The sequence below is a fragment of the Thamnophis elegans genome, chromosome Z (assembly GCF_009769535.1).
Source record: "Thamnophis elegans isolate rThaEle1 chromosome Z, rThaEle1.pri, whole genome shotgun sequence".
Taxonomy (NCBI): Eukaryota; Metazoa; Chordata; class Lepidosauria; order Squamata; family Colubridae; genus Thamnophis; species Thamnophis elegans.
The window spans coordinates 32,338,876-32,364,278 of NC_045558.1; the positions used below are offsets into that span (position 1 = coordinate 32,338,876).

A 25,403-nucleotide genomic window follows, 5' to 3' on the forward strand; every position below is an offset into this window, starting at 1 on the left:
GGCACGGTGGGGGTGGTGGGGGTGGAAGGAAATAAAAAGAGAAGTTGCCCTTTCATTTTGCAATCTCTCTCTACGACCTTGTTTCATTCTCTTCCCTTTTGTTTCATCCTCATTTCTCAATCTCAGCAACTTTAACACTTTTGGACTTCAACTCCCCAAATTGCCCAGCCAGCTAGAATAGATAGATAGATGGTGGATAGGTGATTGATAGATAGAGAGGGATGGATGGATGGATGGATAAATAGATAAATAGATAGATAGATGATAGATAGAGGATATATACACATACACGCATGCACAGATACATACACAGAGAGAGACAGAGACAGAGACAGACATGGATGGATAGATATCACAGAAGTGAGTACACCCCCCTCACATTTTATCAATATTTAAGTATATCTTGCAGCAGTTTAGACATTAATGGCTGGGGGCCATGATCGCTGCAGAACAACGCCCCCCCCACCCCTGCGCGCGCTCAGCGGGCCACGGTAAAATTATCAAAGGCTGACTGGTCCGCGGCGATAAAAAGGTTGGGGACCACTGCACTAACGTATTGACTTGAGAATCCAAAGTATGGGTATTGACTCCGCCTTCTTCCTTTTAGAGGCGGAGTTAATCCCCATACTTTGGATTATCACGTCAATTCATCGAAAAGAAGAATGTCAGGTAAAACCAACACTCTTTATATTTGCAGAAGTGGGTGAGTAGACTAGGGTGGAAACAGTGGTGGGTTGCAGGCGGTACGACCTGGTACGCGCGTACTGGTGCCAGCCCGGAGCACCATATACTGTTCCGGTATGGTGCTCTGGAGGGTCCAACCGCCCGCCCGAGCTCCTTACCGGTGTTTAAAGGCTTCTGCGCTTCCTCTCAGGCGCAATCCACGTTCAGCACCTGTGCGATGCTCCGCAGACCATCTGGAGCATCGCGGAGGTGCTAAAACACATGTCCGTATTGCGTGCATCCATAAGAACACCACTGGCTCTGTTCCAACCTTAACGGTTGTAACGGGATTTGAAACCCACCACTGAGTGGAAGGGAAATTTTAATTTCAAAATGCTAACATTTCTCTGTATGTATACAATAATCATTCAATAATTTACTTGATTTCTGAGACAGGTGTTCCTTTTTTATAACACTATATAAGTATAGCATACTAATAATACAATGAATGACTAATGATTAGAACAGTCCAAAAGTTGAATAATAAAGAAAGAGAAAAAGAAATGAAAAATTCAAGATTTAAAGGATAAAATATTTACTTCTAACATACCTTCAAAAATATTGTTTTCAGCTCAGCTGGATCAGCTCTCTTGGTTAGAGCCACCTACAAGTAAATACAATTGTATTAATATGCATGGTCTATGCAAGGGATGTCAAAATGTCATAAAAATAAAATAAATTCAAACAAAAGAATTTTCCATTGAAATATAAATGTTCTCAAATAAGTTAAGCAGTAGTTTATGTGAAAAATAAATGGGAACTTAAGAATTATTCAGTGAATTTGCTCCAAATATTCCACAAAACAATGTAATAAATCTTAAGTCTGTAGCAAAATAGGAAGATTTTGCCCATATAGCAAACTCAATCATACTGCCGGATTTCATTTTTATAACCTGATAACTATAGTAAATCCGGGGTATATCCAATAGATACAGCAACATAACTGACAAGACCCTTACAATATGAATTATTTCTGCTGAAACTCTATTTGCTTCATGATGTTGAAAGCTACAGTAGGTGGCAAAAAGCTATGACGAGTCAGACTTGTTTAGCACTTGGACAAAGATCATCACAAAACTCCAGGCTTATAGATTGGAATGGGGAGCAAAATAAATAAATAATCTCAAATATGGTGATGAAAAAGCATTTTCCTGTTGCTGCTTTAAAATGGGCATATCCCTTACTTCATCATATTTGCTATCTTTTAATTTTTTTATTTTAAGTTTTACTGATTTGTAGTATTTTTTTATTATTGAAAATTGCCCAGAGTCATTGGCATACAAGTTTAACATACTATTGTTGTTGTTGTTGTTGTTAAACTTCAATTCGACTCATAACTTAACATCTCAAATCCTAACCAGTTCTAACCCCCCAGAGGCTCCATTTTGGCTGGCAACAGGCTGGGGGAGGCCCACTGAGCACTGAACAGAGCCTCCAAGTGCCAAATCCCAGAGGCTCCATTTTGGCCTGCTGGGGGAAGATTACAGAGGCCTGAATGGAACTGCAGAGAGATCCATGAGGCTGGAGAGAAGACTGCTTGCTACATCTTCACAAGGTAAGTGACACGGCACAGCAGGTTGGGAAAGCAATTTGGGGAGCATGAAGTATTTCATTCTGTTAGGGAGGCCTTGGGAGGTCTTAGGCAGGTGGCCTATTCCATTAGTAGGCCCCCGATGGCCTTCCCCACCCTGAAATACCTCATGTGCACTTAATAAGCCTTGTATTCAATTAGTGAATTGAATTAGTGAATTAGTGAATGTGTGGGAGAAAGGATCACATTCAAGATACGAGATTCACGAATCTTCCGGTTACGAATGGAATGGGCAGGCTCCATTACATTTGTAACTCGAGAACTACCTGTATAGGCAGTTCTATGTAGCGTAATTTTTGAAAAGTCAGGATATTGAGGTCTAATAAGTTCAAAATTTCCATGTATCTAGGCAGATCTTTGGGTATTATTATTATTATTATTATTATTATTATTATTATTATTATTATTACTATCATCATCATCATCATCATCCAAAATGTCAGGAATCAAGTTTCACTCTGGCACACCTTTAACGTTTATAAGAAATTTTCATTAAAGAGCGAAAACAAAATGAAAGCAAACAAAATAAGTTCCCAGAAGAGCCATCAAAACTAACTTGACAACAATCATTTTGTTCAAAACTGGAATGGAATGAATTTGATTCTATATCCAGGCTAATTTAAGGATAAAAACTAAAAAATTGACTTTGGCCAGTAGATGGGAGACCAGCAATGATGTACTTTGGCATTCCATCAAAAAAAATGCTGTTATGCAATTTACGTAAGGTTTTAGCAAAGCGCATTTCAGTATCACCTGACTCCTGTCTATTATGTTCCAACTCCAAATTATTATTTTAAAATTTGAATAACAATAGCAGTTCCAACATGCATCTCTCTTTTGTCTTCTGATCCACAGCACATATCAAACACAAACATCCATAAGGACTGATAGCTCATATAGATCCATACCTGATAGATATATATGTATAACAGGGCTGGGTTTCTGCTGGCGTTTCTCCCTGTTCGGTGAGCATGCAATTTGCACTTAACAAGCACTTAATCATGTGTGATTTGCATGTGCACTTAACAAGACTTGCATTCGATTAGCGAATGCATGGGCAATAGGAAGGAATGATCTCATTCAAGGTACAAGATTCACTCCCACGAATCCTCAGCTTATGAATGGCTCCATTACATTCATAACTCCAGGATTACCTGTATAGGCAGTTCCGAGTAGGGTGATTTTTTGCAAAGTCATGATATTGACTTTGGGGACCCAGTTGCAATTTCCACTCCTAGTTCACCCAAACGGGTGCAAACCGGTAGCATCCCACCTCTGATGTTCCCCAATAGGGAAATTGTCAAGCAATTCTTAATAAAAATTCTTAACTATTAAAGCACAGTGTGACCTCTCTTCCAACTGCAGGAAGATAACACTGATTTAATTCATAATCTATTATTTCTATTTTAGTGAATATGTACAATGTATATTAAACATAACAGTTTGAATGAAAATTGCCAGTAAATAAATAAAATTTAGTAAAATCTTTTACTTCCTTTTTTCAACATTTTAATGAAACTTTAAAAAATTTCACCCATTATTTTACTTAATAGGTTTACATGATCGGTATTATGTTAACGCCAAAATCAATTTTAGAAACTTCGTCTCTACAGGGTACATCAAGTTTAAGCCCACATTCTACATAAATAAAAAACAATGAAATCATTATTTGTTTATTTGAATTTATCTAACTCCAGTGAATTCAGGGTAGTATGCAAAAGTGGAAAAATCCATAAAGCTGATAAAACACCAAGCATCAAGCAGATAGCCTTAACTAAAATGATCTTATAAACAACAGAAATAAAATAAAACAGGCTCCCCAAAATGTGATGATGTATTAATACAACAAATCTTAGGCCTGACACCAAAGCCAGATTTTAGGAGATTTTCCACTACACTGGCAGAGAAGGCATAGGGCTTAGCTATTGGGAGTTATTGCAAATATATTTTTCACTGTTAAAAATAAAATGTTCTAGGATATCCAGGAAATGTTGGATCTTTTTATATGGAAATGATATCCTGGGCTTGTTTTAGTTCATCCCATAAACCTCAACTAGTATGATCAATAGCAAGGGATTATAGGAACTGTAAAATAAAACATACTGAGCCAAAAAAGTTGTATGTTCCTGCTATTAAATTTTCCTCTATGAATCTCTCTTCCAATGACCTCAATCATGACAAAATACATAAAAGTGGCAAACATAAAATCTAAATTCAATGTCAATTAGCTGGCTAATAGCAATGTTCAACAAAACAAGTCATGCTAACATATGTAATGAAGTGACTAATAGAGAAAAACTACATTTTAATTAATATTCAGGATAGTTTTACAATACAGATTTAGAATAACTGTAAAATAAACTTTTACTGCAGAAGTACTTTCTAAAACTTCCTTCACTTTTTACATTAAATTATCAGTCACTCAGAATAAAATCTTTTAAAGTTTCACTATTTGCAGGTTCTCCTAATCATCCTGTTCTTTAAAAGAAGATGTAAAACACAGATTTTGGGTTCCATGTTAAAAACTAAACAATTATTTGGGAAAACTTCATTTATTTTCTAAATGAAACTAAGTATTTTTTATTTATAGTTCTTTAGATTTATAGTTATTTTCTTTCTCAAAAGTATTGGAAACTTTTAAACTTTTCCATGAATGCATGAATATAATGGCAGGACATCTTAAAAGGTTAAGAGTACGAAATGCTTTCAAGAACTTGAATCTAATTATTTTCAGAGTTATGTGGTACATGGCATTAGCTGCACAGCACTTTATATTCAAAAAGCTAAGAAGGAGCTTTTAAAGAAAGAATACACAGCCCTCATCTTATACTCCTCGAACCAAACAGATATTTTCCTAAAATTGCACAGTAGAACTTTAACCCCACCTACACCAAAGCATCTTTCTGTCTTCAAATTAACAACTCTGATTCAAAAATGAAAGTTCAAAGAGAGTAACATTTCACTATCATTAATAAATATTATCAAAATATAATATTTTGCCACTTCAAATTCTCTTTTACTAAAATAAACACATGCATTGTCCACAAGTATGATCTCTTCTATGAAATAATAGTCAAGTCAGTTTAGAGCATGGGTGTCAAACTCAAGGTCATGGTGCTTAAATTTGGCTTGCGCAGCTGGCCTGGAAATATGAAGGGACTGCCTGTGGTGCTTCTGGTGGCTAAAACAGGCAGCGTGCGTCCCCCAGGCCTCGTTTTCACCCTCCATGGTCTCCTGCAGCACTCTGTGGCCAAACTGGGCCGAAAAATGAACCCAAAACATTTCGAAAATGACCCAAAAAACAGTTTGAAAACAACTAAGAAACAGTCCCTAAAACAGGTCTCACGGACTGTTTTCGGCCAGCAGAGTGCTGCAGGAGGCATCCATCCTGCCCCCTGCTGCCACCCAGCCCACAGAGGAGAACTACAATGCTGAGGCAGCCCTCGAAGAAATCCAATTTGACACTCCTAGTTTAAAGGGTAGATTTTGTAACTTTATATATGCATGCATCTGAATACATCACTTCAGAAGAAACACAAGCAATGCCCCTAGTAGATAACCCTCTAAATCTTACATTATTCATTCACTTTAGCCTTTGCCTCTAATAAGAACTATGTGCCATACAATAAGAAACATATTGGCATTAAGAATAAAGCACATAGTTTTGATCTCCTAACTGAATGCTAGCTATTTGGGGATCAATGATATTTGGCAGTTTATCCCTTCTAAAATTCACTAAAATGACCCAAGCAATTGTGGGGTAGGTTGCTTGAAAATGTGTATTATCTAAGTGTACATGCTGTCCTAAGTGTCATAATCTTGTGCTAAGACAGTTATTTGCTCAAGAGCCCATTCAAAAGGCATTGTGCTCTCTGTGGCAGAAGAGATCTAAATTCAGTGAATTCTCCAACAACTGTACAAAATAACCCTCACCACTACAAAAGATTTATTACCTGTCCCCACTTCATTATCTATAAAAGAATGACTCAATATAGCTGCAAACCCAATATTCTGTTAAACATTCAAAGTTTAGCACAAATGTAATAGCCTCACTGTGTATACATTCCAATGTTAATACTTGCAGGATGTTGCAACAGACGAGAACTAATCATTGGATAGTATCTGAAAAATAACTTAATAGCCTGGTTGAAATCATGTGAGTGAGAGAGAGAGAGAGAGAGAGAGTGTTAGAGAGAGGGGGAGAGAGAGTGAGAGAGAGAGAGAGAGAGAGGGAGAGGGAGAGAGAGTGACAGAGAGGCAGAGAGAGAGAGAGAGAGAGAATGTGGGCATGGCCTAGCCTAGTTGGCCTCCTTCATCACCACAGGGGGCGGGGCATTTTGCCCTCACTGGGCTCTGGATGCTTTTCTCGGGCCTCCAGGAGGGTGAAAACGGCCTCCCCAGGCTCCGGAGGCCCTCTGAATGAGAGTTTTAAATTAAATAATTTCCAAGAAAGTGATAATTATAATACTATGCTGCATTGAACTATAATATAGTTCTATAATATAACTATAATATAATACAATACAATACAATAGCAGAATTGGAAGGGACCTTGGAAGTCTTCTAGTCCAACCACCTCCCTAGGCAGGAAATCCTATACCGTTCCAGACAAATGGCTATCCAACATCTTCTTAAAGACTTCCAGTGTTGGGGCATTCACAACTTCTGGTGACAAGCTGATCCATTGATTAATTGTTCTAATTGTCAGGAAATTTCTCCTCAGTTCTAAGTTGCTTCTTTCCTTGATTAGTTTCCACCCATTGCTTCTTGTTCTAAACTCAGTGCCTTGGAGAATAGTTTGACTCCCTCTTCTTTGTGGCAACCTCTGAGATATTGAAACACTACTATCATGTGTCCCCTAGTCCTTCTTTTCATTAAACTAAACATACCCAATTCCTGCAACCATTCTTCATATGTTTTAGTCTCCAGTCCCCTAGTCATCTTTGTTGCTCTTCTCTGTACTGTTTCTAGAGTCTCCACATCTCTTCTACATCGTGGTGACCAAAACTGAATGCAGTATTCCAAGTGTGGCCTTACCAAGGCATTATAAAGTGGTATTAGCACTTCATGTGATCTTGATTCTATCCCTCTGTTTATGTAGCCTAGAACTGTGTTGGCTTTTTTGGCAGCTGCTGAACACTGCTGGCTCATATTTAAATAGTTGTCCACTAGGACTCCAAGATCCCTCTCACAATGCATTTCATTTTTCTTGCCTAATTGTAGAACCTTACTCTTTTCACCATTGAATTTCATTTTATTAGATAGTGCCCAATGTTCACGTTTGTCAAGATCCTTCTGTATCTTAAACCTGTCTTCTAGAGTGTTGGCTATTCCTGCCAGCTTGGTGTCATCATCCAAATCATTGATGAAGATGTTGAAGAGTACTGGGCCTAAAACAGAGCCTTGGGGTACTCCACTGCATGCTTCCCTCCATGTAGATGCAGTTCCATTGAGGACTACATATTGAGTGCAGTTGGTCAACCAGTTACAAATCCATCTGGTGGTGATGCTGTCCAACCCACATTCTTCTACTTTATCTAGTAGTAGGTTATGGTCTACCTTATCAAATGCCTTACTGAAGTACAAGTAAACTATATCAACGGCATTCCTCTGGTCCACAAATTTTGTCACATTGTCAAAGAATGCAATAAGATTAGTCTGGCATGATATTTTTGACAAGCCCACGTTGGCTTTTGGCTATTACTTTGTTTACTCTTCTAGGTGTTCGCTAATTCTTTGCTTATCTTTTCCAGAATCTTTCCTGGTATTGAGGTCAGGCTGATAGGTCTATAGTTTCCTTGATCTATTTTTTTCCCTTTTTTGAAGATGGGAACCACATTAGCTCTTTTCCAGTCCTCTGGCAATTCCCCGGTGCTCCAGGATCTCTGAAATATATAGTTCAATGGTTCTGAGATCTCATCTGCCAGTTCCTGGGGTGTAATCCGTCCGGTCCTGGTGATTTGAACTCATCTAGGGTAGCCAGATGCTCACTTACCATTTTATTCCCTATTTCAATTTGTGTTCCTAATCTGATTTTTGTGGTGTTATTTTTGATAGCTTGGACTGTTTTATCCCTTTGTGTAAAGACAGATGCAAAAAATGAGTTAAATAGTTCTGCTTTCTCCCTGTTACTTGTCACCTTCTTGCTACTTTTTCCCAGCAATCGACCAATTGTTTCCTTAACCTTTTTGTTTTTAACTTGTTGGAAGAAGCTTTTTTTTTTTGTTATTTTTCACTTTTGTGGAAAGCCTTTCTTCATTGTGAACCTTAGCTTTCTTTATTTCATCTTTTCAGGCTTGGGCTATTTGCTGATATTCTGCCTTAGTTATGTCCCCCTATTTCTACTTTTTATACTTAACTTTTTTGTCTTTCAATTTGTCAGAGAGTTCTTTATGCAGCCATGCTGATTTCTTTTGGGAGCGGTTATTTTTCTTCTTCATTGGTATTGTGCTAGACTGGGCTTTTGTAATCTCATTTTTCAAAATTTCCCAAGCTTCTTGAGTTGTTTTCCCTTTGAGGATTCTCATCCATGGAATTCTTCCCAAGCTCTCTCTAAGTTTATTGAAATTAGCTCTCTTAAAATTCAAGTTTCTAGTTTGACTTTGTTCTACTACTTGTGTTTGCATACTGTTGAATTCCAATATTGCATGGTCACTTGCCCCCAGGGTTCCTATGGCTTCAACACCATGTATTATTTCCTCTCTGTTAGTGACAATTAAGTCTAATATGGCCAATCCCCTTGTTTCCTTCTCTACTTTTTGGGAAACAAAGTTGTCTGCTAGGGTCATTAGGAATCTGTTGGATCTGCTACTTGGTGCGGAGTTTGTTTCCCAGTTGACGTCTGGGTAGTTAAAATACTATTGTGGTGTGCTTCCTACATACCTTAGTTAGCTGACTAGCAAAAAGTTCATCTACTTCCTCTGCTTGGTTGGGTGGCCTGTAGTATAGACCTATGGCAATGTCGCTTCCCCCTCAATCTTTAATATTGACCCAAATGCATTCAAGATAGTTCTCATCATTGTTGTGCTCTATTTCTGTAGAGCTGTAGTTATTCCTTATATATAGTGCAACTCCACCTCCTCTTTTATTTGGTCTATTTCTTTTAAACAATTTAAATCCTTCTGTATGCTGTATGTTCCATTTGTGGGTTTCATCCCACCAAGTTTCTGTAATGGCAACAATATCGTATTTGCCCTCATTTACTTGAATTTCTAATTCACCCTGTTTATTCCTCATACTCTGTGCATTGGTATATAGACATTTGAGTCCATTTTGATTGACCCTGTGTTTACTGTCTACATAACCTATGTTATGCCTAACTGCCCCTATTTTCTTGCCATTTGTATGATTCATGCATATGGTATGGCACTCACTATTAAATGCTTGGTTTTGCTTGACAGCAGGAGTGATAATCTTACCTGTACAAACATCTACGTTACATGCACTGATAACCCTATGAGTTTTAGATTGCTGGGGAAAGAAATGTTCTGTATCAATTAATTCTCTGTCCCCGCTGTTCAGTTTAAATGTTTATCCAGAAAATCTGTGAATTTAATGCCAAGTAACTCAGTCCCTTTCTCAGATGGGTGCAAACCATCTCTTTGGTACAGTTTTTCATTGGACCAGCTGCAGGCATCATGACTAATAAAACCAAAGTCTTCCCTTTTACACCACTCCTTTAGCCACACATTAAACTCTGCTACATGCTGGCCCTTCCCTTTTTGTTCCTTATATACTGGTAAAACCTCTGAAAAGATAAGCCTACAACCTACACTACTAAGTTCATACCCCAAACTCTGGAAATCATTCTTCACAGAAAGTACATCTTTTTGGGACAGCTCATTTGTGCTAAGATATATAATAGCATCAACCTTACTTGCATTTTTGACTATCTTAAGAATATGCCTCTTGCCTCTGCTGGCAATAGCACCTGACCTCTTTTAAACCTCCATATCCTTTCCTAAATTTACATCTCTTACAACTGAACCAACCAGAAGGTGACTTCTCTTTTTACATACCTTGATCTTCTTGTGCAACTGATGTGTGATACCTGAGTCCCCATTTTGCCTTTCCAAAGAAAGTTCTTCATTTTGGATCACGATCCCCTGCTTATTTCAGTCATCATTATCACAACTACCTTGACTTGTTTTTTTAGTGTCCCCATTAAGGTCAGCAAGGGTGCTATATCTGTTATGCTGGGTCACAGCAAAAGCTTTGTGTTTAGGGTTCACAGCTCTCACCCTGCCAGATCCCATGGTTGTCCAGACTGCTCTTCTCCTGCAGGATCTTTGCGATAGAGGGGGCTGATAGAGTGGCATCTCCATAGTGTGGAATAGCCGAATTGGGCATCTAATTTCTTCTTGGAGAGCACAGATTAGAGATTCTAGATAGGTAATCTGTCTATATAGACTAGTAATTTGTTTACAAAGGGGACAGTATCCAAATTTGAAAAGAGTACTGCGAAAGACAGGTTCAAAACAGCTATTACATTGAACTAAGCCAGTTATTTTGAAATAAAATCACAATCTCAAGCGCACTAATCCAGAATGTATTATTGCTGTTTTGGTTTATAGATATATGATTCTTTGTCTCTCTGACTCTCCCCTTGTAGCCAGCAGCTCCATTCACCAGCCTTAGGAAAGTTCAAATGAATTGGAGTTAAAGGGCCACTACCTAGTCCTCTTTGTCTCTCTGATTCCCCTCTCCCCTTGTAGAAAACAGCTCCAATCACCAGCCTCAGTAAAGTTCAAATGAAATGGAGTTAAAGGGCCCCTACCTTTGTCTCTCTGATTCCCCCCTTGTAGACAGCAGCTCCAATCACCAGCCTCAGAAAAGTTCAAATGAAATGGAGTTAAAGGGCCACTACCTAGTCCTCTTTGTCTCTCTGACTCCCCCCTTGTAGCCAGCAGTTCCAATCACCAGCCTCAGGAAGGTTCAAATGAAATGGAGTTAAAGGGCCACCTTTGTCTCTCTGACTCCCTCCTTGTAGAAAACAGCTCCAATCACTAGCCTCAGGGAAGTTCAAATGAAATGGAGTTAAAGGGCCACTACCTAATCCTCTTTGTCTCTCTGATTCCCCTCCCCCCTTGTAGAAAACAGCTCCAATCACCAGCCTCAGGAAGGTTCAAATGAAATGGAGTTAAAGGGCCACCTTTGTCTCTCTGACTCCCTCCTTGTAGAAAACAGCTCCAATCACCAACCTCAGGAAAGTTCAAGTGAAATGGAGTTAAAGGGCCCCTACCTTTGTCTCTCTGATTCCCCCCTTGTACACAGCAGCTCCAATCACCAGCCTCAGAAAAGTTCAAATGAAATGGAGTTAAAGGGCCACTACCTAGTCCTCTTTGTCTCTCTGATTCCCCTCCCCCCTTGTAGAAAACAGCTCCAATCACCAGCCTCAGGAAGGTTCAAATGAAATGGAGTCAAAGGGCCCCTACCTTTGTCTCTCTGACTCCCCCCTTGTAGCCAGCAGCTCCAATCATCAGCCTCAGGGAAGTTCAAATATAACATTTCTTTCAATTTCAATCAAAGAACATCTTCATGTGTAACACTGCTACAGTACTCTTGTTTTTGCAAAAAAAGATAAAAACTGTCATCAGATCTGTGGTTTACAACCTATGGAATTAGGCCACAGAAGATACCCATATACAGATAAGGTCAAGCAAGGCAGAACCTCGGACAGCTCCCAGTGAAGGTTCAGTAATAGAAGTTGTTATGTTGATAGAGATGCAAACATCTCACTACCTACATCATTTCTCAGGCAGCTCTTTTCAGATCACAGAAGCTTCTAACACAATCCAAGCTCTGCAATTTTGGTTCCCGCCAAAGTTCTGATTCAGGAGACAAGGGAGATTTATTTTGGGAAGAAATAACCTATATAGCTAATAAAAGAGATTAGAGATTAGAAGTTAGAAAACATCATTTCCCATGCTTGAGAACTATTCTATCAATATAGAATAAGGTAGGAGGTGTTTTCTGAGCTTAGTTCTTTTCTTGCAGACATTTCATTACCAGAACTAATGATGTCATCTAGTTTAGATAATGAAACATCTGCAAGAAAACAATCAAGGACCCATCATTTCAATCTTGGAGCTATATTCTTCCAAAACTGTCAAGACAATTTGTTACATTTGTTGACAAATTATATTCTTGTCTTAGTACAGAGACTAATCTTGACATATCATATTTGTGAGTTCTTCTGCCAAGAAGCAAGTTACTGAATGTTATGATATGTGTGAAGAACTGATTCACAGCCATGCTGACATTAAAGTGAAAAAAAAAAGTATTTTCATCTGACACACAACCGAAGTTTTAAGACAATCAGTAAGTTTGAGATGGCACAACATCTGGCATGACTTGGTTTTACCATCATTTATAGAATAAGGCTTACTTAACAGAGTTTGTACATGCTAACTTATAAACCATAGTTTTCAAATAATCATGGTTAGATTCCTGCATGCTTTATTCTAAACCTAAACAAGCTATATTACAACCTTCTTCAAACTGGCCATCCTTCAGATGCTTGGATTCCAGTTTCTGCAATTCCAAAGCAATTCCGCCATCACAGTGAAGGAACAAAAGCTGCAAGCAGTGGAGCAATTCACATACAGCACCCTCTCCTTTGCAATGACAATTGACATTGAGGTGAACTGCAGAATAGGCAAGGCAAGTTCTGCATTTGCAGTCCCACATGTTCTGACCAACGTGTGGGACTGCCGTGGAATAAGCCATGTTACAAAGCTCAAACTCTACAAAGTAGTAGTGCTAATTACTCTGATGTATGCCAGTGAGACTTGGTGTCAGGCCTGCATTTATATTCCTTTTAGAATTTTGGCCTGCCACATTTTCTCTTATTTCATTATGTTGTTTCATTAATATAGTTGATGGAAGGGTGAATAGACAGGAGTGAGATTGTGGAATGTACTGTTATCATTCTTTTCTAGAAGCTCAAGGTCATCTTTTGTCTCCGTACTTTCACACCTGACAGGAAGCAGCTGGGTGTGGATGCCAGAGTGGAAGAAGAAGATTGGACCATGTGATGGATTGTAGGTGTGGGGACAAGATCTTGAACTTTTAACCGGGTGGAATTCTGATGTCATTTCCAGTATTGGGATTCCATAGCATGATGCCAACATGTCTGTCTTATTAAATTGAAATTTTAAGTATAGTTTGCCTTGGACTCTGATTTAATTCTTCATGATATTTGGAACGCTGACACTTGGACTGTATACAGGAGGCACGCTAGGCAATTGAACCACTTCCACACGACCTGCCTCCATAAAATTCTGAGGATCCGATGGCAGGACAAGGTGCCAGACAAAGAAGTCCTCTCCAGAGCAGGCCTGCCCATCAGTTCACACCGTACTGATGAAAGCCCAGACAAGCTGTGCAGGCCATGTTGCAAGAATGCCAGACCATCGCATCCCTAAACAAGTCCTCTAAGGTAAGCTGCCTCAAGAAAAGCAATCACACAGGGACAAAGGAAGTGATACAAAGACACATTTAAAGCCTCCTTTATGTTCCTGGAAATTGACACCAAAAATTTATACAAAATGTTTTATAGATGGTACTTCCCACCAGCAAGATTAGCCAGAATGTTAATGATATGGCTGCAAAGTGCTGAAAGTGCAACCAAATCCTGGACATGTATTACCACATGTGGTGGACATGTTTAAAAGCAAAAAAAAAGAGAAAGAAAATGCTGAAGTAAAATACATGCCTGGCTAGAAAAAATAATAAAGGAACATACAGATTTAAAACTGGAAATATTTCTGTTGGGCATCATACCAGACAAATACAGTAAAAGAAATGCATACTTAATAATACATGTATTAACAGCAGCTAGAATTGTGTTCATATTAGAAGGGCAAGGAGAAGATAATAACAAAATTTTTAGAATGTGCAGAAATGAATAAACTAACATTTTAAATTAAAGAAAAGGGAGACACTGAACATTTTGAGGTGTGAGATCTGTTCTATCGATGGTTGGATCAGAGAAACAGGAGTTAGAATCTCCAAGATTACAAGAGAAAAATTAATCTCATTACTAGGGTTGTTTACTGTAACTTATTAATTTTGATTAGTAATTACTAATTAATATGAATTAATGTTATGAGGGAAAAGCACTGTTATTATGAAATTACCATTAGAGGATACTATTATTATTACTATGACGAATATTACTCCTAAGAACTGTAACCAGGCAACCCACTATATATGTGGATTTTGAACATGTTGCTCTTTTTTATCTATATTATTAAAAAACAAAACTTGTTCCTGGCTATCTTCACTTCAGGTGCATATACATTCTCCTGTAATGTTAAAGAGTAGGTGGTTTGTCATTGGCAATTTCACCAACTGTAAATAGGTTTGGGGTTTTTTTTAAGTGTACTTTGTAATTCTGCAAAATATAAAGAGTGATGGACTCTGCTGCTTTGCCTAACGTTTGATTTGCAATTCATAATTATTTACTTGGGCCTTCAAGTTCATCTGTCAAAGTATTAACCCATGTTTGAATGGTGGGTTAAATTTTCCCAATCTGACATATCTCAGATATTTGGGAAATAAAACACTCATAATTTATCCCTTTGGGTTGCTGGCTAGGTATTCTGAACTGAGAATTCTGGAATTTCATGCCATGGAAAGATAGTCAAGAAACATGAACAGTTTAATATAAGAAAACTTCCTTTGTTCCACATAATTTCTAGAACAGGAAGGAACAATTTTTTTATAACAAAGATTGCAGATAACCTTTGACAGTATCCAATAAGAAACAGAACCATGACAAAAACATGGATAGAGTTAAAACAAAAGTGAGATGCGATTGTGGTCCTAAAACAATACCGTGTTTTCCCGAAAATACTACAGGGTCTTATTTTCTTTTTACGTACAAAATATGGCCTTGGGCTTAGGGGAGGGCTTATTGTTTTGGGGTTGCTGGGTGGCTGCTCCCAAAGAGCCGGTCACAGCCTCAGGGGCGAAGCAACCATGAGGTAACCAAGCTCATGAGCAACCACCCGGCAAACCCCCTCTCCAGCCGGGCAGAGCGCCATTCACTGACCTAGGGGGTATCTCTAAGCCATGTGGCGCTCTGCCCGCTCCCCAATTTCTGCGGCTTGGCACATTAGGGATACCCCCTAGGTCAGTGCATGGAGCTCTGCCAGGCTGGAGAAGGGGGTTGTGCAAGTACCTGTTCTGCCTCCAACAGGCATGCCATCTAGCCTCAACATGTCCGGGCCCAGCTCTCCCTGCAGCAGCCGCCGCCGCACTCTGAGCATAATGTCTTCTCCGTTTCAAAACTCCCAAACTCGGCTGCTGAGTTTCCAGCAGCGACCGTTTTAGGAGTGCGCTCTATTGTTGTGGGTTGGCTGCTGGAAAACTTTCTGTCCAGAAGACTCTCTTACAGAGTCTTCCAGCAGCCAGCCCACAACCATAGAGCGCACTCCTAGAGCAGAGCTAGTGGGTATCCCTAATGTGCCAAGCCGTTGGAGCTGGGGAGCAGGCAGAGCGCCACGTGGCTTGGTGCCTGTTATACCCCCTAGGTAAGTGAATGGTGCTCTGTCCAGCTGGAGAGGGGTTTGCTGGGCAGTTGTTCATGAGCTTGTTCAAGAGTGTTCGAAGACTTCAGTTAGTCCAGAATGCAGCCACGCGAGCGATTGTGGGTGCACCCAGGTACACCCATGTCACACCTATCCTCCGCGAACTGCACTGGCTACCCATTAGTCTCCGGACCCGCCTCAAAGTGCTGGTCGTTACCTATAAAGCTCTACATGGCATTGGACCTGGGTACCTGAGACCGCCTCCTGCCGATTATCTCCCATAGACCAATTAGATCTCACAGGTTAGGTCTCCTCCGGATTCCATCTGCCAGCCAATGCCAGCTGGCGACTTCCCAGGGGAGAGCCCTCTGGAATGACCTCCCCGTGGAGATCCGGACCCTTACTACCCTCCCGGCCTTCCACAAAGCCACCAAGTCCTGGCTGCTCCAGCAGGCCGGGGGGCTTGTGAAACATCCAGCCCCATGGAAATTGTGAATGTTGTCTCTTTTTTAAAGTGTTGTCTTTGTTTATTTATCCCCCTCCCCTTGTCTGTTGTGAGCCACCCGGAGTCCCCTGGGAGTGGGCTGCATACAAGACAAATAAAATGAAATGAAAATGAAATGAAAAGCTTGGTCACCTCATGGCTGCTTTGCCCCGAGGCTGTCTTCAGGAATGTTCGCAAGGGAGCAGCCACCCGGCAACTCCCCCCTCCAACCAGCAGAACGCCACTCCCCAACCTAGCGGTATCCCAAAGGTGCCAAGCAATGTGAGTGCCTCACCTCACGGATCCTGCGGCTTGGCACCCTTAGGATATCGCTATGTTGGTGAACGGTGCTCTGCCTAGCTGGGAGGGGGAGTTGTCCAGGGGGTTTATTTTTGGAGGTAGGGTTATATTTTTGCCCATGCAAAAAATGTGGCAAGGCTTTATTTTCAGGACAGGTCGTATTTTCGTGGAAACACGGTAATTATTAGAAAATAAAAAATATTTAAAAAGCTTAAAATAGAAGATAATAAACCTTACTTTTGCAATTAAATTCACTATGGTTATGTTTCCATGGTTTTTCCAGTTGCAATGTATGGCTGTGAAAATTGGGCCATAACAAAGGCTCCGAGCCAAAGAATTGAGGCCTTTGAACTATGATGCAGGAGAAGACTCCTGAGACTCCCTTGAACTGCAAGGCAATAAACCTAGAGATCAACCCTGACTACTCTTTAGAAGGCCAGATCCTGAAGTTTAAACTCAAATACTTAGGCCACCTAATGACAAGGAGGAACTCACTGGAGAGAGCCTAATGCTGGGAAAGATTGAGGACAAAAGAAGAAGGGACAACAGAGAATGAAGTGGCTGTATGGAGTCACTAAAGCAGTAGGTATGAACTTAAATGGACTCTAGAGGATGGAAGAGTACAGGAAGGCCTTTGGAACATTGTCCATGGGGTTGCGGTTGATCGGACACGACTTCGCAACTAACAAGAACAAACTTCAAGTCAATTTCCTATCATTCCTTAATGGATTTTATGATATTATATCAGGATCATTCAAGCCTTTTAAAATATATATTGATTTCTATCATCATAGCTTAAGCTCAAAGTACTATAATATTGATGTACTCTTTACACACTGGGAGTCTTTAAGATGTTGGATAGCCATTTGTCTGAAACGGTATAGGGTTTCCTGCCTAGGCAGAGGATTGGACTAGAAGACCTCTAGGGTCCCTTCCAACTCTGCTATTGTATTGTATTGTATTGTATTGAATAATAAAGGTATCCTAGCAATGAAATGGAATGAAAGGTTATGCTCTGCGTGAGGTAGAAAACTTAGGTTTGGGTTTTTATATTTATTTATTTATTTATTTATTTATTTATTTATTTATTTATTTATTTATTTATTTATTTATTAAATATATTTATATGCCGCCCAATCCCGAAGGACTCCGGGCAGCTTACAAAAAATATTTAAAAACCCCACATAACAATAAAAGAAAACAGTTTAAAAACAGCAAACACCTCATACATTCATTCTAATCAGGGCTGGCCCTCAACAGTGAGGTCAACAGCCCCAGGCCTTCCGGAACAGCCAAGTTTTTACAGCTTTCCTGAAGGCCATGAGAGTGGGTATGGTCCGGATCTCCGGGGGTAGCTGGTTCCAGAGAGTCGGAGCAGCCACAGAGAAGTCTCTCCTCCGAGGGCCCGCCAGCCGACACTGTTTGGCTGACGGCATCTGAAGGAGGCCTAATCTGTGGGATCTTACTGGCTGCTGGGAGGTATGTGGCAGCAGGCGGTCTCGAAGGTACCCTGGCCCTAAGCCCTGTAGGGCTTTAAAGGTGATAACCAACACTTTGAATTGAGTCCAGAGACCAATTGGTAGCCAGTGCAGCTCACAGAGGACAGGTGTAACGTGGGTGTACCTCGGCACATCCAATATCACTCGCACGGCAGCATTCTGAACTAAATTCATAGAGATCTAAACAAACTCTGCAGGAATTAAGCAAAGAAAATGTTACACATGCAACTTTCCTGTCCACTTCAAATATCTAAATGCCTCTGAAGAGGACAAAGGTGGAATTTTCAAATCATTTCAACAGCTTAATATAAGAAGAAAACATACTTTGAAAAAAATGTTCACACATTTCCTAATATCTGATAGTTCAGAAAAAATCTACTATACTCACAGCTTACAGTGTGGCACTATTAACTTAACAGATATTCAGCCTATTTACTAATGGCACAATTGGTCTTGCCATTAATTGCCTATGCAATTGCTACAATGCTACAATCTAAATACAGCACGCAAAAGATATTTGTTGAAATAATTTTTCATCCATAATTTGTTAACATGAATCAAATTAGTGATGGGATTCAAAATTTTTTACTATCGGTTCTCTGGACATGATTTATGGGCATGGTGTGGTTTTATATGTGTGGCTTTTGGGTGTAGCTTTGTGGTCATGGCAGGGGAATGATACTGCAAAATCCCCACTCCCTCCCCACTCCTGGGGAAAGGTTACTACAAAATCCTCATTCCCTGCCCACTCCAATAACCTGCTTTTCAGCTCCATTCTCCTGTTCAAGGCAACAAATGATGATCAGCTGGGAGGCAGCGGGGCTGGGCCAGGCTATTTGCCGGTTCTCTGAACTACTCATTTCCACTACTAGTTCTTCAGAACATGTCAGAACTGGCTGAATGCCACCTCTGAATCAAATCCAATACATAAAAGGACCCCAATAATCACCGTAAAACAGAAGTAAAATAAAAATAATCAATAGTGTCAATAGCATTGTGGGGTTTTTTTAATAACTGAACACAGTTATCTACATATATATATTCATCTATTATATGATTTATATAGTTATCTAACCCAGAAAGTGATTATGGAAGATTAATAGAGGGTTAAAACAAAACAGCTATTAAATATTTTTTTTAAAAACAGAAACACTCAAGGCCACAACATATTTACTAGATGGGGGTCATTCAATATCTTAGTTCAATGCTTACATGAGGACAAGAAGATCAGGATCACTAGAATTAGAGATATGCTGTTCTAAATGGCAATCCTGAGACAGAGAGGCTTACCTCCTGTGACCCAATAAGTAACACAGTTTCACCCAGCAATGAAACTCTGCATCACAGCTCACAGCGTGATCTGATCATGGAAAGGGATTGCTGGTAAAATCCCCCAATTCCTGTTTTATGGTGATTATTGGGGTCCTTTTATGTATTGGATTTGATTTAATTTAATTTATACTTGCATCTATCCTATTCATGTTTCTTCTACACTTCAATAACCTACCAGTTGTGAACAAATCCATGAGCATCAATGAAAAATTGGTAAGTGATAAGTGGTAAGAATAAAAAGGGTTCAAGATAGAGGATAAGCATCAATAAATTATTGCTTAAATTTCATTCATGCATTCCAACAAAATGTGAAATTAATGTAGAAATTATAAAGAAAATGGGCCTCATGAGGACATGGTAAACTGAAGATATTCTGAGGAATTTGGAGTAACGTTATAACTGAAATTGCTGGCCGGATGCAGCACCTGTGAAATCTCAACAGGTAAAAGGGAGATTGTGAGAGTGCCCAAACATAGATAGAGGTTCTTTGTGAGTAGGTGGCAGGAACCAAAGTTTTTGTGATTTGTTTGTGATTTTTTTCAATAAATTTATTCGAGATTGTATTATACAAATATGTTTTATACAATTTCACAAAAGTTAAATGAAAGAAAATAGAAAATTAAAACATGAATATGTTGTCTGCAGGTACGTAAAGTCATTTTTGCGTCTTTATGTTTACAAAAACTTAGCAAGCTGGCTTTTTTATTAGAAAGCTTTATTTATTTATTTTTTCATGCAACTTCTGTAAAATCACACAGAGCAAATTAAATTGTTTTCTGTAGTCCAACTGATACTTTTTCAAGCCTGGCTTTACAGGCAAATGAACTTCTGAATGCATATCAGTGGCACTGATTTCTTACAGACAAATGTGTAATCCTTTATAAGCTAGTATTAAAAAACTTGGGATACCCTACTTCATTTTCTCATTATCCCCATTAAAATATTCTAGTTCTATAACAGAATAATCAAATTTCAGTTGGTAAATTTAAACCTTCAAGTGTTTGAATATTTAAAACATTCTAGCACATCATCAAGGCTCAGTAAAGGATATCTCCAAAGTCATGATAGACTAGATCAGGGGTGTCAAACTCAATTTTATTGATGGATGCATCAGGGTTATGTTTGACCTGCAGGTGGCATGGCCGGGGGCGGCCTAGCCAGCTCAACGTTACTCATGATGGGGGTCCCTGTGATGGCCAAGCGCTAAGGCAGAATTTTCCTCAAACAATCCCTCACTTTCATTATAATTTTCTCCCTTTGTTCCTTTTCTTTTTCCTTCCCTCTTCATTCTTTCTTCCCATCTTTCCTTCCTTGCTCCTTCCCATCTTTTCTTCTTTGTCTTTCCCTTTCTCCTTTCAAATGCAAAAGGGGAATAATTTGTTTTGTTTTTAGGTTTTTTTGCTAGCCTTCTGCGAGAGAAAAAAGAGCCCGGGGGGGGGGGGGATGTGTCCTGGCAGAGGCAATGTGGGCCTGTCATTTGTTGTTTGCAGGGTGGATCATGAGCCAGATCTAAGCACCTTGTGGGCCGGATACGGACCACGGGCCTTGAGTTTGACACTCCTGGACTAGATGTTCCAAGTGTTAAAAATATTCAACGTTTTATCTAACACCAGACATTGAATAAAAATAGAAATTGTAGAATAAGAATATAAATTACTAATAGCAATATGCCTGAGAATGCTCAATGAAATTTTAAGATTGGATTGTTCTAAGAGAAAAATATTAGTGCTGAATAAAACTTAATGATTACAAATATAACAGTAACCCTGCTCCGAGTAATGGCTTCTAGAAAATCCAGTTATTCTCCGGTTTTATTTCATTTTAAAAAAACTTTGAAAAATATAATTGATATCAACAAGAGACTAATTCACAATCACTAAAAGTCACCTCTCTAATTGACACTCACTGGCAGGCTGCATTATTTTAAAAGTAAAGTGATAGACAGGATGACTTAATGTCGATGACAAAAAAGACTAATGGAAATGTGAAAATCATTCAAAATTCAATGCATCTCCACTGTAAAACTCTAATCAGATTTAGACTATGTGATGTGATGGGGCTATGAAGGCAATTTTTACTTATGGGAATAACTTCTAATTGCTTTCAGATATTCTGCCACATTTGAATATTGCTACTGAAATCTTAGTGCTGAAAAGCAACATGCATTGCAAATAACAATGAAATATAAAACAATTTTAAAAGGGAATGCAGAGAAAAAATAAGAGGTAACCAGCCTTAGTAAAAAATCTCATGTGCACTAGCTTATCTTGCAAGGTAAATATAAACATACAAAAGAGAGAATCCATTAACTTAGTATTAACCAGGGATAAGAAATCTATGCACCTATCATAACAGTTTTTCTCACTTGTATCCCAGGTACTTTATCGCATTTGACCAGTACAAATTGTATTTGTAAAAATAAATAAAGAAAAACCAAGTGTGAGGCTTTGCTTCCCTTATCTCCTCAGCTAAAAAAAACAAAACAAATCAAATGCACTGAAAAGTAGACCTGTCTAGTAGAAATGTTGCAACTGGAAACTGCAACTTTTGCCTTTTGCTAGATTTTTCATGATTTGCTACTTAACCACTAATCTAGATTTGTACAATACAAGGAACCACAGGGCAGATAAACTAATCTAATTCAAATCATAGTTATAAACTACATTAAAACTTTCTGCCTTTACAACCAATGACTGTATTCAGATTAAACAACATTTTAAATCAGAGATACAGATCCCAGTTCAGAACTTTCATTCATATCTACTTCAGGCTACAGGGCAACAGAAAAGAGACTGCAAGATGCAGTCTATAATATTTAGAGGAACACGGCTGGGTATCAAACAAGAGCTAAGTAATACTCAGGACTCAAAGCACATGGCTTGTGTATCTTTTTTGTGACTTCTCTGTGAAGTGCTATAAAAGAAGAGTATACTTTCCTGTCCTTCTGAGACTGAGGGATGGATGGACGACTAGAATGTAATTCCCAATTTATTTCTCAAAACTTCAGTCTCTCACCTGTTATGGCTTAGTATATTGTATCAATGGGAGGTTGTTGGATCACATGATGAATTCTATGGTTGCAAATTTTTATTCCCCTGGGAAATTTTCTTCAGAAAGGTAGTATGATTTTCTGCCTCACAAATAAAACACTTTACAAAGGGCAATTCACTTTGAACAAAGGATACTGAACTTTGTGTTCTTAGAAGCTATTCACCATCTGAAGAATCAAATTATATTTGTTCTAGTAGAAATCAGTAATGTTATCAAATGTCTCTAAGCAGATATTTTTCAAAGATGATAAATCTGGTTAAGATTTAAAGCAACAGTGCCCAAGCACTTTTATAATACTTCTTTCTTTTTTATATATTTTCCAAATGCATAATTTTTATATATCTATTATACTTTCAAATGCTATGTTATTGTAAAAAGAAAAATGCCTTGCGGTCTAATTCTTATGAGTAATTGTACTTCACTGCCATTTAAGAAGGCTAAGGCAACATTTCTGATACAACTTGTGATTCAGCTGTATGTTTCTAAGGTACTCTAAAACTGTGAAATTATTTTAAAATACAAAAAAGTTAGTAAACAGGTTACTTTTTATTATTTTAAGAATTTCCATTTTTTTCAATTCTATAATACACTAATTCTACAAAATTGATATCTCACAGGATGGAAAGGTTGAGTACTTCCCCACCCTTATATATTGCATATACAGTATATACAATCCAACACATGGCATACTCAGTGGAAACTGTCCTACTGATTTCAAGTACTCAAAGAATATAAGCTGCTTTATAACATCTCAAAGTATATCTTGATCGACATATTATAAGAATTGTTTCCTTATCCACTCTTTACTGAATAAGTCAACATTGGCTGAGGTCAAACAGCTAAGCCATAAATAATGACTTATAAACCACGATTGTTGAGTTTATATAATATGCAAAGCAACAACCAAGTTACATTAGATCTTAGCATAATGTGTGGATTCAAAATTGTATCTAAATTTTTCTTGTGTCAAAACAGATACTTTCCTATCCTGTATGATTTGGCATAGAGACTCATCCAGGAAAAAACCCATCCCTTCTACCATTGACCTCTACATAGTTCAGTATTTTTACTTGAAAATAAATATCATTGTATTTCACTATGATGATAAATAACTAGGGTAACCAAAAATAATTCAGCCTAGACTTCAAAGAAGTCTAACTGTTCTGTCGCCTTGCTTGGTACGGACCTAGGGTTGCAAGCAAGATGCCCTATAAATTATCAACATTCACTTACATCAGCTTTATTTAAGTCTATAATTCTTAGCTTTTTAAGTCTTAAAAACTAAAGGTCATGTAGCTAAAAAAGATGAAAAATATCACATAACAACTCTAGAGGATGTTATGCCAGGTGATTGCTGTCCATTAATGTCAATTAAGCTGAGAATCTTTTTGACACAGCATTGCAAAGCTGTGATGGCCAAGGAACACATGCAGTGGGTAGAATATTGGCAAAAAAGTGAGGTCATCATGAAAAGGACTATCAGGAGGTATTTTTTATGTGATATATTTATGCTACACTATACCTTTTTAAATTTGTTTCTACACAGACAGAAATCTATACTGTTCATTCTTCACAATCATAGTTACCCGAGGTTCAAAATTTATAAGTATTGTTAAGTTATAGCATACCTTCATTCCATCAGTGAGAATGCTACAACTTACAATTGTGTGTGTGTGTGTGTGTGTGTGTGTGTGTGTTCAAAACTAAGTAGAAGTTATTAAATGAGACTTGCTCCAAAATAGAGTAGGATTTGAATACCAGTAGCACAAGATTATTTATTCCTTCTATTTCCTTCACCAGGTTTAACTAACAAAACTGAATAAACATTTATTTTATAGTAAAAAATTATTTTATAGTAAAAATCTAAATGCACTCCTGCAGATACCCTTGGGCAATTTAGTAACTGGGTTTCAATGTTAAGTTCAAAGAGAACTTTGGCATTCAACAGATTAAATAATGTCATCAGAGGTATCCCAAAAGCACACCTTTTTCATGGCAACTTCCTTCTAGAATGGTATATCCAGACATCTGTTGGTTTCTAGTTTGATGATGTTCCAGAAGATACAGAAAACTTGGTTAATTTCAAAGGCTGTGGGGAAGAATGATGGTGAGCCCTTGTAAAATATTTTCTTTTGTATTTTTCTTTTGTATGGCATCTCTTTTATTTTATTGTTCTAGATTTTTATATTGTAAATAGTAAACACAATAATTGGAAATTATGCATTTTAAAAAATCTGTAGATATATATAGATGATAGATGACAGATAGATAAATACCATATTTTTCTCACTATAAGACACACACACACCCAAAAAAAGTGGATGGAAATGTCAGTATGTCTCATAGAGCAAATATTGAGGAGGAGGAGAGGAATTGATGTGGCGGCTGGCGCTTTTGTTGCTGAGTAGCTGATCGGTCATTGGATTAGCCTCCCGGAATATCATCAATCAGCTGTTATACATGGCGGGTATCACTGCTACCACTATCGCTGCCACCACCAATCGCCACCACTGTCCAATTGCAACCACTGAATGACGGCAGCAGTGATAGGCAGCATCGATCCCTGCCACCTAAAACAGCTGATCAGCAGTATTCTGGGAGGCTGATCCAACCACCAATAAGCTGCTCGGCAGTGAAGGCAGCAGCAGCTCAGCTCAGTTGACCAGTGGTAGGTGCCATGGAGTGGAGTCCTGACGAGCCACCTGATCAATATTCCCTCTAATTTTTTTTTAGTGTGAGCAGAAAAGTATTGTGTTTGAGCGGCATATTTTCATGCCTAAGCACCTGAATTTTTTTCACAGATGTCACCTAAGACAACAACGAAATCAGTATTATTTGAAACTCAAAGTTATGTTTATTCAAGGTTCCTGCTTAATTAAAAGTGTTAT

At 38.5% G+C, this 25,403-nt stretch overlaps 1 protein-coding gene across 1 annotated transcript in view; it reads right to left on the reverse strand.

Annotated features, from left to right (window-relative positions):
• The window catches only part of SLC25A13 (solute carrier family 25 member 13), a 163,432-nt gene that overhangs the window by 127,526 nt on the left and 10,503 nt on the right, over positions 1 to 25,403 (reverse strand). Inside the window, exon 2 of the mRNA XM_032235092.1 lies at positions 1,274 to 1,327. Within this exon, the coding sequence (XP_032090983.1) occupies positions 1,274 to 1,327 (54 nt within the window). The remainder of the gene's footprint in view (positions 1 to 1,273; positions 1,328 to 25,403) is intronic.